At 32.1% G+C, this 19521-nt stretch overlaps 1 protein-coding gene across 1 annotated transcript in view; it reads right to left on the bottom strand.

The window, feature by feature from the left end:
- Positions 1-16869, bottom strand: part of LOC113196070 (transmembrane protease serine 11D) — a gene marked incomplete at its 5' end in the record, with an annotated part of 35465 nt that extends 18596 nt beyond the window's left edge. Inside the window, 4 exons of the mRNA XM_026407773.1 lie at positions 1266-1426; positions 7682-7749; positions 14131-14249; positions 16740-16869. Coding sequence (XP_026263558.1) covers positions 1266-1426; positions 7682-7749; positions 14131-14249; positions 16740-16869 — 478 coding nt within the window. The remainder of the gene's footprint in view (positions 1-1265; positions 1427-7681; positions 7750-14130; positions 14250-16739) is intronic.
- Positions 16870-19521: the final 2652 nt, after the last annotated feature.

The raw sequence follows: 19521 nt of genomic DNA, 5'->3' as shown, positions 1-19521 counted from the left end.
ATATAAACACAGTAGAATATTATTCACCCATAAAAATGAAATTCTGTCATTTGTAGCAGTATGGACAGAACCAAAGGATGTTATTTTAAGTGAAATTAAGTCAGGCACAGAAAGATACTGCATATTCTCACTTATTTGTGGAAGTTCAAAAGTTGACTTCAAAAGAATAATGATTACCAGGTCCTAGAAAGGATGTTGGGGAGAGAGAGAGAGAGAGAGAGAGAGAGAGAGAGAGAGAGAGAGAGAGAGAGAAATGATAGACAATGAGTTCAGGGATGGAGCTGGATAACAGAAATAATTTCTAAAGTTCTATAGCATTGTAGGACAACTATGTTGACAATTGAATATTTCAAAATAGCTAATAGGATTTTAAATGTCCCTAATACAAAGAAATATCATGTCTGAGGTGATAGATATGCCAGTTACCCTGATATAATCATTGTACATTGTATGCATATACTAAAATGCCAATGTACCTCGTACGTATGTGTAATTACTGTGTGTCAATTAAAAATAAAAATGCATTTTTTTAAAAAAATCAGGGATTGAACTCAGAGGCACTTGACCACTGAGCCACATCCTCAGCCCTCAAAAATATTTTGTATTTTATTTAGAGACAGGGTCTCACAGAGTTGCTTAGTGCCTTTGGCTTTGAACTTGTGATCCTCCTGCCTCAGTCTCCGAAGCCACAGGGATTAACAATGCATTTTTTAAAAAGAAGAATTATCACAATTTCCTTATGTAGCCCTGAAACTTCAAGACAGGCTTCCATTTTACAAAGTAGAAAACTGAAACTGAAAATCTTAGATTCTTAACTTTAAAATTAGTTGCTGTTCAAACATTGCCTTAAAGGATCAACCTAAGTAATTTCAACAAGATAGTGAATTTATATAATACCAAGTTTGCTTTCTTACCTCATTTTATTATATATAAGTCTCAAACAGAATGGAAAAAGGCATGTTGGAACAAATTAAAATATACTGCCCTCATGTGAACACTAGAAAAGAGATCTCCCATGTTGAAATTATTCCATTTAAAAAGAAAATAGTATGTTTTAAGATAAAAAATCATTGAAAAGTAAAAAAAAATAGAATGTTTATATTAGAGAGGTATATACTATATATTTAGCTTTTAATATATTGTTTTTATAAAGTTAATAATTTTAAAGAAAAGCCAGCCTCTGCTTTAATTAGAGATTTAAATTTGAATTAGTAAACTTCAGAGATATATTGAAATAAAATGGTAAACAAAAAAATGGTACTTGCATGTTATCCCAGTTGAAGGATTTATTTCCAAGTTTCCAGAGTTATTCTGCATTTGTTGTAAAATAGCCTGAACTCTGCCTTTCATTGATCCTCCATTGTTACCTCTAGTGCATCGAAATTTCATGACAACATCTGCTATCACACCACCACTACCATTTGGCCTGTAAACCATAAAGATATTTTTAAATGGATAATTATTATATTTATACTGCTTATATATTCTTCTCGATTGAGCTTTTTTAAAGAATTCACTTGAGGAATTTGCCTTTAGAACAGTTACATAATGGTATTTGAATAAGTAATAATAGATCAAAATTCTGTTCCCCAAAATTCAATTTCAATGCACAGTACACTATACTCACCACACAGTATAGCAGGCTTTGAAGTTGGAATGTCATAGCCTTTTACTGTGTGATTTTTGCTAAGTTACTTAAGTTTCTTAAGCTTTCTGTATCTATGACTTCTCATACATAAAACAGTTATGCACAAAGTTTGCGGAAAAGTACATAATGTATCCTAAGTGCACTGTAATGTTAGCTATTATTAGACTTTAGCAATCTGAAAAAAACCCTCATCTCCTTAAGCAAATATCTGCTTAAACAAACTTACAAACAGGAGATTTCAAGATTATGTGACAGAGAAGTTGAATTTAACTTTTTTGGAATTTAGACCTATTCATCTGATTATAGCATCAAATTTTAACTTTTATAGTCACATGTTAAGATTTTATAGCCCATTTCAATTAGCCACAGATACTTCATTCCTAGAAATGAAACTTGATATCTTTGTTAAAGGTTCTGATTATCTAAAACCTAGATAAATTGCACATTATGTTAGTTACCATATTAATTACCACATAAACTATTACCTCCACTTGACTTTGTCGAAATTTCTACCTCAAACAAGAGTGTATGGGAGACACTATTGCTCCATAGCCTCACTAATATTTGATATAATCAGGCTATAATTTAATTCTTACAGTTAAATGAGTTAAAATGATATTCTTTAGTTTTACTTTTATAGTAGTAAATCACATAGGTTCTAGAATCAAAACTGGCTAAATTCAAATCCCAATGCTAATTTCCATTAGCTCTGGAATCACTAGCAAGTTACTTAATTTCTTCATGCCTCAGTTTCCTCTGATAATCAAAGTGCTTCTTTGGTAGAGTCATAATGAAGATCAAATAAATTAATTGATACAAAGCAGTCTTTTTTGAATATTTATTTATAAATTTCATCATTCATTAAAATCCCTCATCCTTGAGTCACAAATTCATATTTTTTTCTATTTAATTATTAATATAGATACCAATAATTTGTCCACTTCCTTGGTTGCAGACATATTCTCCTTGTATATAATGTATCTTTACACTTTCTTCTCTTTTCTTCTCCCTCTCTGTCTTCCTCTCCCTGTGTCTCTCTCTCGTTTTTTTTTTTTTTTTTTTGGTACCAAGGATTGAACCCGGGGATGCTTAACAACTGAGTCACATTCCTAGCACTTTTTGTATTTTATTTAGAGACAGGGTCTCACTGAGTTTTTGTTTAGGGCTTCACTAAGTTGCTGAGGTTGACTTTGAACTTGAAATCCTCTTACCTCAACCTCCCCAGCTGTTGGAATTATAGATGTGTGCCACCTTACCTGGCTACACTTTCTTTTTAGTATCCTTTGTTAGGGAAAATCAATTCTAAAATGTCTTATTTTAAAAATTCTTTTATTCTCCCATATTTTCTTGTTAAAATTTTAAGTTTTTGATGTTAATATTCAGGTTTTAAGCTTATGTATGTATGAGCTAGAGATTTTATTTTTTTCATATGAACCATTGTCTTTCAGGTTTGTGTCTGCACTTCTGTGATACATAGGTCTGTGAGTCTGGATGATTCATTCTGTTCCTTCCTATTAAACTTAATAATTATGTTCATAAAATCCATTGCTATGAATTTGTTTGCTTCTCCTTGCTTAATATATTTTGAGGACATATTATTAGGTGTCTATATGCTTAGAAGAATTTTATCTTCCTTATGAACTATTTCTTTTGTCTAAACATTTTACTTTATCCCTAGTTAATTTTTTTCATTTTAAAATTTCAAGTCTGATATTAGTATGGCTACATTGGCTTTCTTGTGGTTATTATTTGCTTAATATAAATGTAAGTCTGTTGAATGTTCTAGTATATATCACTTAATATTCACATTTTAAAATTTTGGGATATTAATGATTTTCTTCATCTTCATGTGAGCTTAACTTGCATTTGAAATGAAAATTGTAATACTTTATCTAACATTTCCAGTTATTGTATATGGAAAGGGCTTTTTAAAAAAATATTTACTTTCTGTTGCTAGACAAGAAAGTTGTAATTATATGTTCAATGTCACTGCTTCATCCAAACTTAAATATTAATGAGAATGACAACTCTGAACCCCAGTCACAGCTAATATTGAAAGAGAACAGAAACTTGTAATAGAAATAAGCACAAGAAGGTGTTTATTTAATATTTGAGTGTAAATATTAAATTAGTTCCTGGAGTTAATAGTAATTTGGAATTGGCAATTAAGATGGGATGGGGAAACCAAGAGGCATATGAAAGCATCAAACCAACTTTGCCTAAAGCACTTTGAGGAATACTTTATCAACTAATTAAGTTGAAGATATTCCAAACTAAAGATCCAAAAATTACACTTTTAGGTATATATTCTTGATGAACCTTCTCATATATGCATGTGTAAAGAATGCTTATTGTAGGGTTGCTTAGAATGTCCAAAGATTAAAAAAGTTAATACACATTGAATGTTGAGTGAATAAATAAACTGTGGATGTTCACTCAATAACATAATAAAATAAATGAATGTACAACAGTAAAAATGAATCAATTAGGTTTAGCTGTATTAACCTTGATTCACATAAAAAGAAATTTGAGAAAATTTATAGAAAATAATGTATAATCCTATTTATATAAAGTTGAAAAACATTCAAAACAACTCTATGTTAGCTATAAATATATTCAAATACAATAAAAATATAGGAGCATGCATGAGAGAACCATTATGGGATCTTCTTTCACAGTCAACGTCCAGCCCTATTAACCCTACTTTAAAGATTTATCTGAATCTCATTATCATTGCTTTTTTTCTACCATTGCTATCATCCTAATCGAGGTGACCAAAATCTCTATTTTACATTATTGAAATTTCTCTATGAATTCTCCTGCTTTGAGTCATGCCTCCTCAATTAATGCTACATGCAGCAGTGTAAAGATCATTTAACATCAGTGTTGCTAAAATTAATTGGTTTCCTATCTCATTCAGAGTAAGACCTAAAGTCCTTTATTATGTTCCACAAGACCTGTATGACCTTGTGTTTGGGGAGGTCTCTGATGGTGCTCATCTCCTACACCTTTCTCCTATTTATTCCATAATAGCTACAATCCTTTCTGTTTGTTGATGACCTCATACACGTTCTCACATCAAGTACTTGCTGGTTTCTTTGCCTGGAATGCTTTTTTTCCCCTTATATTTGCAATGCTTATTTTTGTCAGAGAAGACTTTCCTGTTCATCTCCTATTAAAAACAAACATATAAAAACAAAACAAACAACAACAACAAAAAACAACCTTCCGGTTTATCTCTAATCCTCATCTCCTTATCCTTTATTTTTCTTCATGATGAATATCGCATCTGGGCTGTATGTGTGTGTGTGTGTGTGTGTGTGTGTGTGTTTACTTTGTACCAGGGATTGAACCAGGGCACTTAACCACTGAGCCACATCCTCAGCCCTTATTTTTAAATTTTTAACTTTTGGAGAGAATCTCATTAAGTTGCTTAAGGCGTTGCTAAGTTTTTGAGGCTGGCTTTGAACCTGCCATCCTAGTACTTTAGCCTCCTGAGCTGCTGGAATTACAGGCGTGCACCATCTTTCCCTGCTCAGTCTGGCCAATCTTAAACCTGATTATCCTACCTCACCGTTCCTTCATTCAGAAACCTTAGCAGAGGCTTTTGCTTACTATTGCTCCTCTCTCCTCTGCCTCCTGACTGACCTCTGCTTCCTATGTGCCCTCCCACCCTCAATCAAGTATGGCATGTCCATTCCTCTTGGAAACTGTGAATAACAAATTTTTCAATGGTAATTGTCTCCTGAGTTTTTGGTATTATTTTATTCCAAATTTTCTATCAACATACTGTATTTTAAAGCAGAAGATAAAGTGGTGTGTATGTGAAGGGGAATATGTGTGCATTAAAGTTTCAGGTACAGGAAGACAGATTTTACAAAGATCTAGAGGTTAGCAAAAGTGAAGAACTGAAAGAAGTTTAGTGGGGCCAGTGAATAAAGAACAAGGAGAGTAATGAAAGACATCCCTGGATATGGAGATGAGAAAAGAAGTCAGATAAAGGAAGGTTTAATAAACTTCTTGAAATGTATGTATATAACATATGTGTGTGTTTATCTCACATATATGTGTGTTTGTATATCTCACATATATGTATGTATCAGGATGCATATATATTACATATACTATAAATTGATATGTCCATACATATGAAGAATACATATATCTTTAATATAGATATATAATGTGTGTATATATAGTTATATTTATATGTATAAAATCTCATATATAATATGGGTGAAGCGTTGCCATTAGGAGGGCTTTAACTCTGGGTATAGGATGTTTGAATTTTTGTTTTAAAAAATCTTTCTCTCTGTTACATGGAGTGTGGAGTGGAGTAAGACTGTAGGGTTGGAGGTACCTCATACTCCAGGAGAAAAATGGATGATAGAAGTGTATTTGAAGAAGAGTTACAGATCTGGGAGATAGTCAGGAAATAGAACTTTTAAGGATTAAATGATGAGATGTGTGGGTTTAAGAGAGAGGTAGGAATTAAAGATGAGTCCTTGATTTCTTTCTTGAGCAACTAGGTTGATGGTGATGTCATCGATGGAGATAGGCAATGTTAGAAGAATAGCATATCTGAGGAGTGATGATAGGTTCATGTTTGGATACATTAAAGTTGAGTTGTCTGTAAGATATTCATGTTATAGTATCAAGAGATGACTCTGTGTGTCTAGAGATGAAAGAGGACTGGCCCAGAGATAGAACTTTGAGGCAAATAAACATAGTTGGTGATAAAGCCATTGAAAAGAGAGAATGTGAACTGAGAAGATGCATGGCTCACAGTATAGCCTGCTGTTCAATAATATTTGAGGAATGTACAGAGAAAGGACAAGAGGTGGCAAAGGAAATTGAGGAGCAGCTAGAGAAGTAAGAGGAGAATTGAGGCTGTGTAGGGTCATAGGAACCAAGGGATGGCATTATGGCTAGGCAGCAGTGCCAAATACTGTTGAGAGGTGCAAGAGGAGTGCTAATATGGTTTATTTGTATTTTGTACTTTGGCTGTCTTTGTTGAACTTAGCAAGAGCAGTGTGTATTCTGTGGTGTCATCAAGAACAAAATTGCAGTAGATTGAATAGTAAGTGTGAAATTAACAAAGGAAAGGAAATTCACATGGTTGATTTAGTCATATAAGTTTTGAGGGCTTAAACAGTTGAGCATTAATAACTGGTACAGATGCTTTTACAACAATGTACTAATATGCAGTGAAATGATTATGCTTTTGGAAAATACCCTTCCCACAGACTTTCAACTACCAGGAGTTAAAGTAGTAGGAACAGTCTGTGGGAAGGGTATTTTCCAAAATACCTAGAGCTATGTGCTTAATTTTTATAAATGAGTTCTTGAGAAGAACAGTATAATTTCTCTGCCTATCAAAGAAGTTTTGTATATTATTTGAAGGACTGAGTAATGTGTACATTTAAGATGTTTTGGGTAGGGTCAGTCAATCAGGGTGACTATATTAGTTGGAGGAGAGGATCAACCTAATAATATCACCTGGACATGTACATATTTAACTAAGACAGGAACTGTAAAAACCTAGCACACATACTCCTGCTCGTATTAGTCCATGACAGAAATGTCATGGATTTGGCTGCAACATCCTTTTATTACAGCATTCCAGCCAGATGAAATTAAAAAGCCACTTCTGATGTTGGTTATCATATCCTGATATTGGATTAATATACCCAGAACTGAAGCAGTATGTACCTCCAGGAGACATATTTTACGTAGACTGCATTGTAAATGCCATCTGGATTCAGATGACTCTATTATAGTACCTTTATTCCAAGTTTCCCTGCATCTTTTCTTCCTTCTCCATTAAGAACTGAAGTCATTTGGTACTCATATTAGTAGTCAAATAAGCCATATAAGATATTTTTGAAATTTTTAAAAGTTGCCCAGGATTCTATTTTCATATTGTTTCAGTAAACTTCATGAGCATGCCATTTATTATCTGTGGTATGAACAAAAGTCAAATGTGACAAATTTCATTTATGCTTATATAGTTTTTCTTATAGTTTCACTCACCTCAGTTTGACAACATGAGCTCTCATGAACTGATTTCTTAAATTTGACTCTCGCAATGTTTTAGCAATCTGTAGAAATACAAGGAAAAAAATACTTTCTATAATTACATTTCTTTCTTTCTTTTCTCCCAACCTTCAATGTAGGACTTAAGTTAATGAGGAATAGAGGCCTAAATTTTCAATTGAGTTTACTTCAGTTTAATCATAAAAGCATGGGATTGATTCAGGCAGGCTCTATAACCTTTTAATGTATTGTGCTTTTCTTCCTCTATTAAGCAGAGATAATAGTGACAGCATGTGTCTTTACTAGACCTCATCCAAATTGCATCAGATATTTTACTTTATGAGAACTTGTTTTGTGACTTGGCAAATGTTTCTTTTTTTGAATTTTTTAATTTTTTTATTTGTTTTAATTAGTTACATATGACAGTAGAATGCACTTATATACTTTGATATATTATACATAGATGGAATATAATTTCTCATTTTTCTGAGTATATACATATTGTAGAATCACATTGGTCATATAGTCACATACATGCATAAAGTAATAATATCTGTTTCATTCTACTATCTTTCTTATCCCCACATTCCCTGCCTTCCCCTCCTTCACTTCCCTTTACCTAATCTATGGTAATGCTATTCTTTTTTTTTTTTTGCATTACAATTCTTAATACACATATATACCTCAATTTTTGTATCTTTGTATATAAAGTATGTTGACACCCAATTCAAGTCTTCATACATGTACTTTGTATAATGATGTCTATCACATTCCACCATCCTTGCTAATCCCATGTTCCCTCTCTTTCCCTCCCACCCCTCTTCCCTATCTAGAATTCATCTATTCCTCCCAATCCCACTATGGGTCAACCTCCTTATATCAGAGAAAACATTTGGTATTTGTTTTTTTGGGGTTTGGCTGACTTCACTTAGCATTATCTTCTCTAAGGGACTTGGCAGATGTTTCTAAGGGTAGTGGTGTAACAGCCAAATTAACACTAGAGAAGTTCACTCGTACAAGTTACCATGTGTGATACCCAACAGCTATTTCTAAAATGGATAAAACTAGATTAAAGCAGATTAAATGAGTAGCAATGGAAAGCCTGAAGAGAATGGGAAAAGAAGAAAAGGACAGTCTTTTCCTTGTCATTTCTGATTTATGACTAAGCTCAACAGGTTATTTTTAGCATTATTTGGTAATTTTTTTACCTAATCATAACTATTTCCCTGAGTCATTGCTCAGTCCTAGAAATGATGAGCTGTCTTGGAATATAAAATTTAGCCTTACAGTCAAGGAAGAGTGATACTATAACTGATATAGTTCTACTGTGTTGCAGGATCAGCTGTAGTTTTATAATGGAGAGTGGATTACTTAAGCTTGCATTGTGAGTAGTACCCTGATGGAAATGGACATGAAAATGTAAAGATGGGAGAATTAAGTAGTATGCTGAATATTACATTTAGCCAGGATTTGAAGCCACCTCTTCAAAAGTTTATGCAACTTCTATTATATCACAATGTATCTTACTTTGAATCCATTCCTATCAGTGGATTGATATCAGACCAATCAGTTGTTTAAAAAGATAATTTTTTTCTCAAAGAGACCTTGAATATTCTTTAGAACAATGAAATGATTGACTTTATTAAAATAATTCAAGTTCCTTTTTTAAAATTCAAGTAATACTAGCAAGCAGTAAGAAAAAAAAATCACTCCAAACTCTATCACCTAGAATTAACTATTGATGTCATTCTTTGCTCTATATTCCAGTTATCTAAATAGAAGGATGTATTTTAATATTTTTAGTAATGTGGTATATTTCACATGGTACTTTATTAAAAGGATTTAAATTTAATTTTACTTGACTTTAATGAATATAAAAAACTGAAATAAAGCTGAAGCAATAGCTAAAATTTAAACAAATATTTCTTATTGTTATATTTTAATTCATAATTGGACATTGCACAGGCAAGTTTCTACTGGATTAAAGTGTAAAAGATCCACTTTAATTTTGACATGTTCATTGTATGGAAAACATTATAAGACATTTAGAGATGCTTAAGATAATAAACATTAAAAATCCATTAGTTGGTTGACATGAATGTCCAAACAAAGGAAGAGATGAGATTACATATTTCACAGAGTGGATGAAAATTTTGTTATTGACTTTATCTTTGGAACTTATTAAATGATTGCTAGAAAATCAATGAGTTGATACTTGAAAAGTATACCAGTGGAATAGTAGAAAGGGCAATAGATGAAAACAGTTTGATTTAGCTTGCTAAAGAACTTTAATGAAATGAGTAACTATTTTTTTCCTTTCAGTTTCTCCATCTGTAAAAGGAATGTAGTCAAAAGTAAAAATGATTTATGTATGTACAGTTGGACTGTTGCAACTCACAGAGACTATTGTATCTACTTTTAGTAAGCTTGACATTCAATCTTTGTACATTTTCCTTCCTTCCAAATGTATTAATCTATTCAAATGAATTACTTTCCACACTCATTTGATTTTGTAACCTATATTGTTGACCTTTTTTATTACATTGGGCAAAAAACAAATAAACAATGAAAAAAGGAAGACCTGTTTTATATTTTCTTCCTGATTGAGGGTGATAATACTATTCTTGTATTCTAAGGTAGTCTAGAATCCTCAACCTCAGTAATATTCTTAGTCAATAAGGATTAGTTAGTTATGGATTAAGTAAATTCTAACAAAGTGAATATCATTAAATTTGTTAGCAGAGCAGGTCATATAAAGGGGGAAAACTACGCACAGATTTTTGGCACGTTTTTCATCTTCAGAGAGAAAAAAAAACTTATTAGCTGCCTGTAAATGTGTCAGATAAATCACCCTCTTCCAAGCTTTGTTACTTGATACTTATAGTTTTTCGTGTTGCTTACAAACTGAATAATAGTAATAATGTTTTTGCGATCTTATTTACTTTCCACTTCTTTATTTTAAACTTTAATCAGAAGATCTAGAAATCTTGTTTTCAAGGAAAAGATGGAAGATATATTGTTATATGGTTATATGATCTATTACTCTACTAGTTTCAGTTTGTGTGTGTGTGTGTGTGTGTGTGTGCCAGGGATTGAACTCAAGGTCACTTAATCACTGAGCCATATTCCCATCCATTTTTATTTTTATTTTTTTATTTTGAGATAGGGTCTCACTAGGTTGCTTATAGCCTCATTAAGTTGCTGACGATGGCTTTGAACCTGCCATCCTCCTGCCTCATCCTCTTGGTTAGCTTTATCATTGCTGTAACCAAAACACCTGACAAGAACAACTTAGAGGAAGAAAATTTATTTGGGGTTCATGGTTACAGAGGATTCAGCCCATAGATGGCTGACTCCATTTCTATGGGGCAAGAAGAGACAGCACATCACAGTGGAAAGGACCTAACTGAGGAAAGATACTTATCTCATGGTGAGGTCAGGAAGTAGAGAGAGCAGGGGGATGGGGCTGCAGGAAAGTTGCACCCTTCCAGGGCACACTTCCATCAATCCATCTCCTCCAGCCATGTCCATCTGACTACCCACCTGACTATAGTTGTGGACTGATTAACTTACAGCTCTTATAATCTAGTCATTTTACCTCTGAATATTCCTGTGTTCAAAGGAGATTCAGAAGGACACCTCATGTTCAAAACATAATATTTTAATCATGCACTCCTATGGGTAAAACATTTTATCCATGAATTGCCAAAGCATTTGTACAGTATAAATTTTTAAATTATATACATGCAATAATAATGTATTATGAACAATGTACTTTATAAAACATAAAGTTAGAAATAATAGAGGGTAACTTATAAAAAATAGGTATTTAATTCCACTTTTAAAGATAATATTTTTATGGTTATGATATTACTGGACAGGGTTTATAAAAATGATTCGAAGATCTGATTAGAGTTTACATTTAATTTTTGATTTTAAGTGCTGAAAACATTTCCACATAGTTAATGTGGTCCAAATGTATGACATTTATGACTGCCAGAACTTAATAAACCATGACCCTAAGTTGTCATTCTCACCCATCATACAATGGTTGTTGAAATTAAGCATCAGGCTTTCCATTTTCTCTATTACTAATTAGTCATTCTTGCAAATCAAATGTAATATGTTATATTTTATATATTTTTTAAGAAATATATTCAAAATCCTTGAAACATGATATTTTAATTATTTCTCAATTTTAAGTGTGCTTGAGACTTTTTATAGATAGCATACTTCACATAATTCCAGCACAGCAAAAGAATACCCTGTCACCTAATGATGGGTACAATGCTAGGCACGTTTTCAAAGGTTTTTCTTCATGGTGATGGGTGGGTTATTTGGAATGATTGAAGTGTTTTAAGGATGAATCCTAGGTTTCAGGTTGAGATAACAGAATAAAAAGCATTATAATTAATTGTAAAAGGGATTGTTGGAAAAGTTTAGGATGGAGTGGAATCATTATAAATTTGATTTGGGGCAAAATATATTTGAGGTGTTTTGAAATAACCATGGAAAGAGAGCAACCTAGAAATTTGGTGCAAAGCTCTGAAGAGCAGATAAAAGTCTAGGCTGTAGATAAAGTAAGTCATTTGTATATAAGTTTTAAAGTAATGGACGGGGATTAGATAATCTAAAGGTAGAATATAGTGTGAGAGGAGGGGAGAGTGTAAATCAAACCCTTGAGGAATTTTACCATTTAATGGTGGTTAAGAGGATGATGAACAAAAAAGTGTATAGAGAAGGAATGGTGAGAGAGGCAAGGTAAGAAAAATAGGTGAATGCGTGACATGCATATCTCTCATAAAAAAATCACAAAATCATAGACTTTTTCAATGGGAATATACAGTAAAAATCATCTAGTTCAACTATTTTATTTTACTAATGAATAAACAGAATAAGAAAGAGGGGCAAATTTCTCAATATAATAGAATAAAGACTACTATACAACTCATTGTTACCACATTATCTATGGGACAAGGATAATTGTGACACTCATGTTACCATTGGGAAATGGTATGACCTTTGGATTTCAAGAGAAATTTTGAAATATTAAATGTATTATCAAGTCACAGTACTCTAAATAATCTAGTACTAGGTCAGGCAAAAACTAATCAGTGGAAAAGAGTAGAGTACAGAAAAAAGAAAGGAAGAATTGAACATTTGATAAAGGTGACATTATGGATAAATTAGTTGCTCTATGCAACACATTGTTTTGGGACCATCATCTAGTTATTTGTGGGGGGAAAGTTGAATCTCTACCTTAAAAATTCCAATGAATCAAAGATAAATTTTAATAGCTGAAATAATAAGGTACAGAAAGAAAACATAAATGAATTCTTAGAAAATATTTAGGGTGAAGAAAGTCATTCTTGGCACAAAAGAGAAAAATTATAAAGAGGATCGATAATTTGGGTCATATGAAAATTCAATCTTCTACTTGGCATAATAAGCTCTACCTTATAAACAAGACTGAAAATTATAGAAATACGTGTAACATGAATGACAGACAAATTTTAATAGTCAAAAAGTTTTTTCTAATTCATATTAAAAACAAGGGCTCTATTAAAATTGGACAAGGTTATAATCAGTAATTCACAAACAAAATTATAAAAATAATTTATTAGTATATAGAAACAGATTAAATCTCTGGTAATCAAATAAATGCAAACTAAAATAATTATGAAATATCATTTCTCACTTGTTGAACTAACTATAATTAAAATAATTTATAACACCTGGTATTAATACTGTGGGGAAATAAGCATACTTGATAGTTATCTGCTGGTGGGGGTATAAACTTGGGAACTTCCAGAATCCAACACAGACATTAAAATAAACATTTTAATTACATACAGGAGGACAACAGATAAACAGAAAAATTTCAAATATTCTTCAGATATTCAAAGCATAACTCTTCTGTCCTCCACTCCTTACATGTGGGCTGCTTGCTAAAAAGAGTATAATATGGAAATGGGAGGAATAACTATACTGTGCAAACTTGACCAATACCACTTCAGCCAGTAATCAAGGTCGACAGTGCTAAATCAATTTAGTTATAATGAACGCCTTCAATATTAGGTAATGAAAATGACACTTTGTATCCATAGTCTCCCTACCCAAAACCCAGAATCCCACCATATGAAAAAAAAATAGCAGAAAACCCAAATCGTGGGACTTTCTACCAAATACCTGACCAAAGTTCAAATTCAAACTTTTCAAAATCAGGGAAAATCTTGAGAAACTGTTATAGATGATATGTCACTCATGACTTAAGAAAATGTCATTAGAACCAGTATATTAGCAATTTAACTTGGAGAAAGCATAAACACGTCTTTCACCATTCAAGAGAGGAAAATATGCAGAGAATCAAGCAATTGAAATATACCTTAAAATGTTAGGTTTATTAATGATAATCGTACAATGGAATAAAGACAATATCCACATACCATAGATTCAATCTTTTCACTCAAACTCCTACATTCCTGTGTAGCTGGTGAACTTAACTGATCATTATATTCAACGTTTAGTATTTGAAAACTGCTATGGTAAAAGCAAGCTTTTTGATCTGAAAAAGAAAGAAAAAAAAGGATTAATCTCACATAAGTATTCAAGTAGTTGAATCTTCATTTTATTCAGGATTATGGGAAGTTATATTATACAATTAAAATTTGCTTTACTTGAAAGATAGAAAACTATATATTTAATATATATGTACCTACAGTAAAATTGTTTTCTTTCAATATTTATAAAGATTGGCAAAGCTAGAACTGTGAAAGCTATATTAATATCATAGTAGAATTATTATTTGAGACATTAAAAATTGTTCAGAGTGCTAGGCTGGGGTTGTGCCTCAGCAGTAGAGTGCTCACCAAGCACATGCAAGGGCCTGGGTTCAATCCTCATCACCACATAAAAATAAATAAATAAAAATAGAAAGGAGGAATTGAGCATTTGATAAAGGTGACATTATAGATAAATTAGTTGCTATATTAAAAAAAAACTTGTTCAGAGTGCTATAGTTTTCATTCTTACTATAACTTAGGGAGCTTTGTGGCTTATTCATTTAAGAAATATTAAATATTTTAATATACTATTCATTTATTTCTATGGAAGAATTCAAATAACTGAATAGTTTAAGAGTTATGTCAAGGATCTGAAGTTGTGTCTTAATGGTAGAATGCTCTCCTAGCACATATTGAAGCACTGGGTTTGATCTTTAGCACCACATAAACGTAAATAAAATAAAAAATGGTGCTGTGTCCATCTACAACTAAAAAATTTTTTTAAAAAATATTTCAAATAAAATTGCTTAACGGAATTAGTGATTTGACTTAATTTTTTTTGAAAAAGCTAGAAAATAAATTTTCTGACAGCATATCTAATCTGGTAATCCACTCTGAGCTGTTTTCATCAAAAAGGATCTTCCAGAATATATATTTGGCTGTGTTAAGACCAAGATCCCTAAAACACACCTGTACACAACTCAGAAACATCATGAATATGGACATAACCCAAAATAACCTTTCTTAGAAAAAATTGATGCTTTATTTTTATCATTTATGTACATAACTTATGCAGAGAAGTGTTTGAGGAAAGAGTTGGAGATGCTATGGAGAGGGTGGTCTTTGTAACTGAGGGACAAGTCATTTTGACATTATAAGTGATTACTGGGACATTATTTAAACAGGATTCATTAAAGTAAGTACCTCCCGTTTGTGTTCCAATGTTATAAGAGAATCTCATTAGGAGTGAAATTCAATTAATATAATTTGAAACTTGATGTCTTTTTCCTTCTTCTGTAATTATTGTTACTGATAGTTAACTCCAGGTGATTTGATAGCAAAATATAGTCAAAAGCAAAATTTAGCTATAGTCTTTATATTTGATCATGTAAAATTATACCATATTAATATTTTTCTCTAGTTTGGTAATTTTATTGCATCATTGTGAATTTTTCAGCCTTTGTAAAGCTAAGGACTTTGACCTGTTTACATTAGGATATATGATAAATTATGTTCTCTCTTTTTCTCTCCAGACACATGCCACTTGGTATATTCATGCACAGTATTTAAATTATTTATCATAATTATGTCTAAAATAAAAATAAATAACCACAAAGAAATACTTAAGTGAATCAATGGAAGGGTAACTGATGTGATACAGCAATCTGTATACGGGATAAAATTGGGAGTTCATAACTCATTTGAATCAAACTGTGAAATATGATGTATGAGGAACTATGTAATGTTTTGAACGACCAACAATAAAAAAAAAAGAAAAGAAACCTTCAAAAAAAAAAAAAAAGAAAAAAGATTATGATGCTTGCTATTGCATAGTAAAACTTGACACACTTTATATGTGAAAGCTTCTGAAAGAATATTCATTAAGATTTTAAGGAAAGGTATTTGTGAATGAATAAACTATGTGTATTTTATTATTTTTCTAGTCCATGTTTTTTAATCTTATTAGTGATATAAAAATGTTAAAAAGAGAGAAACAAATGATAAAAGCACAGAATATTTTTTAAAGTTTGGCATTACCCCTTTCTACTTCTCAACTGCAAATTCATCTACTGGTCTTCATAACTGTTTTGCTTACAAAAATCTGATTTTAAGAGATGGAGTGTGAATTAATAAATTCTTAGGCATATACAAATTTTAGCTGGTGAAACTTAAGGTTCATTACAATATTTAAGTTTTATGATTTTATTAAGAGGTTAAATGAGGAAGGCAATCATGGTATTAACAAAAAAACAAAATGAACCAAATTTTAACATCAGAAAAGTATGATGACTTTCTTTTTTTCTTTGTCTAGAATGGTTCTTGCATGGGTAGCAATGTTTGATATACTAAAGATGTATTATTTGTGTATTTTAAAAGACCCAAAAGGAGAAGAGATAAAATGCTTATTGAGAGGAAATATAGATATGAAAGTAGAGAAGCATTCTAAGATCACTTTGTATTAAGAAATAAAGTAGTAAGAAGAGAGATCATATTTTTAATCTGAAAGTATATTTAATTATTTAGTCTGAAAAGTAATAGTCTCTGATACTTACTAAAAGCTAAAAAGTGAATAAGTAGACCTACGATCACTGCCAGGATCAGCACCACTGCCACCGTGATGAAACATACTATATATGGATTCAGGAATCTTGAATTTGATGGCGCCCATGCTGGTCTGAAGAGAAAGAGAAGAGGTCACTTGTTTCACTCAGAAAATCAATCATTTCCATGCTCATAATCTTCTGTCTTTCTCAGTCTCTTAGCTCCATTGATGGAAATATAGTCCTAGAAATGAACCTGAACTGAGCAAGGTTCTCTTTTAATGTTTTTTTTTTCTTTCAAGGGTTTGTTGTTATTGTTTTCCTGCAGAAAATTATTGACTAAGTAATTTGATGGAAACATAAGGAAATCTGAGCTGTGGTTTGGAGTTGCTTTCTGTTAGAAATTTCTAACAATTGGTGTATTTCTCAAGATTGTCTTTTGCAGCAATGCTTTTCAAGAGAATGGACTAGATATTACTATAGCAACCCGCCTCACCTGGGTACAATCCCTAGGAACATACTAAAGAGAAATAATTTTGGAAGGCAAGAAGGGTGGAGAAAAGGAAAGAAGTAGGGGTTGAGGGAGTAAGAACAGAAGTAATCCTCATTGTGATAATCATATTATTAAAAATGATAATGTGGGCAGAAACAAGGGGCTGGGATCCAGGAGAGTAGCCAGCACCTGAAATAGATTAGAATTGCTCCAACACCAGAGGATTTATGTAATTTACTATTTCTCCCCATTAATTTGTCAACAGCAGTGTAGGTCAGTAGATTTGTAATAGTGTAGTAGTACAGTATTTCATATTCTATTAAGTATATCAATCAGGAAGACCTTTTTCACTGCCTCACTCCCTCCACTACACAGAGAGTTACACACACTCCCACAAGGGAGGGCACAAGAGGAGTTGGCTGTGAATTTTGGTTCTCCTTGCCATTTATCTGAGACTGTGATTTTATTTTGTTTTATTTTATTTATTTTTTTAGATTCTAGGGATTGAACCCATGGCCTTGCTCTGGCAGGCAAGTGCTCTACTACTGAGCTACATTCCCAATACTTTTTTTGTATTTGGAGATAGGGTCTCAGAAAGTTGCTCAGACTGTCCTTGAATTTATGATCCTCCTGCCTCAGCCTTCCAAATAGCTGGGATTACAGGCATACACCACCATCCGGGTACAATCCCTAGGAACATACTAAAGTTTATCTAAGACATTTTATCTAAGAAATGGAAACAATACCTACCTCTGTTTTGAAGATTAAATGAGGTTATATTAAATAAACATTAAAAATTAAATATTTGTAGTTAAATAGGTTATTCACAAGGGTTTGAACACCTTGAAAGTAAAGATGGTTTTCATGCTGGTCTTTGTGACACATTTTAGGGTACATGGCATATATAGGTGTTTTATAAATGTTTATAATATTTATAAATAATAGTTGCAAGTATTAACTTCCAGGTCTGTTCCAGATTTGAAAACCTTCACAGAAGGGCTGAAGTTGTAGCTCAATTGTACAGTGCTTGCCTAACATGTGTGAGGCACTGGGTTTGATTCTTAGCACCACATGTGAGTAAATAAAATAAAGGTTTGTCAACAACTAAAAAAATATTTTAAAAAAATCTTCACAGAGTTGGAAAGCAGTTTCATTTAATCAGATTCTAGTCAGAATTCCATTTTTTTCTGTTTTGTTTCACTAAAAATCTGATGTAAGATCAATAATTCCCAGGGCTGGGGTTGTGGCTCTGTAGTAGAGTGCTTAGTAGAGCATGTGTGAGGCACTGAGTTCCATTCTCAGCTCCACATATAAACAAATAAATGAAATGAAGATCCATAAACAACTAAAAAAATGTTTAAAAAAACACACAACAATTTCCAGATATTAGGTTTTACAGGTTTCACTCCACATGGTGGAGTTTGGGCTCTAACCAATTCACAAACCAATGAGACCAGTAACTTTTCAGATTATTGGAAATTCACATAAATATACCCACTTTCAATTTTGTTAAATAAGTACATTTAATTTTTTTATACTTTTGCTATATTTTATTTTGGGAATTTTTGAACATCAAAAACAACTGAAAGATTTGAATACTAAACACCCTACAAGCATCATGTGGATTCTAAATTTACATATTACTAGGTTTTAATTAGCACATTTTAAGTCATAAAAACTGACCCTGTTCAAACATAATCATTTTATAAAAATACATTTAAATACATACAAAATAGGAAGGAAATAACCTAATAATAAAAAGAGATGAATAATACAGCTTTATAAACTTTTTTTACTATATTTATCTGTTTGTTTATTTTGCTATACTGGTGAAAACTTTCACTGATACTGATCACAAGAACAACATTTGGGAGAAAATCAGCACTTTGATATTTGCTAAATTTTTGAGCCTCAGTTTGGTTATCTGTCACTGCATGAGGTTGTGGTGCAGTTACATGTGATCACAAAAGCACAGTATATGAAATTAATGAATTCTGTAAATATTAGTTGCTACTGAGTAGTGGCAGACAGAGTTGGAGGCAGGGGAAAATCCAAAGGGTTAAATGTCTCCAATTGATAATCCTCCTTGGAGCAATTAAGTATTGATTGTATTGCCAGAGATGAAATCTGAGTGAAAATTACTGAGGTACCGAAAAACAAGGATTAAAGTGGAGGCAAAAAAACAAAAAACAAAAACCCCAAATCCTAGAGTCAGCCTAGCTTGGATGAGCCTCCCATTGGAATGACTTTAGAGCAAATTTTTCTTTCGGTTCACTGAACACATCTTAAACTCAATGACTG

Source organism: Urocitellus parryii, chromosome 10 (genome assembly GCF_045843805.1).
Source record: "Urocitellus parryii isolate mUroPar1 chromosome 10, mUroPar1.hap1, whole genome shotgun sequence".
Lineage (NCBI taxonomy): Eukaryota > Metazoa > Chordata > Mammalia > Rodentia > Sciuridae > Urocitellus > Urocitellus parryii.
This window is presented reverse-complemented; position numbering and strand designations above follow the sequence as displayed.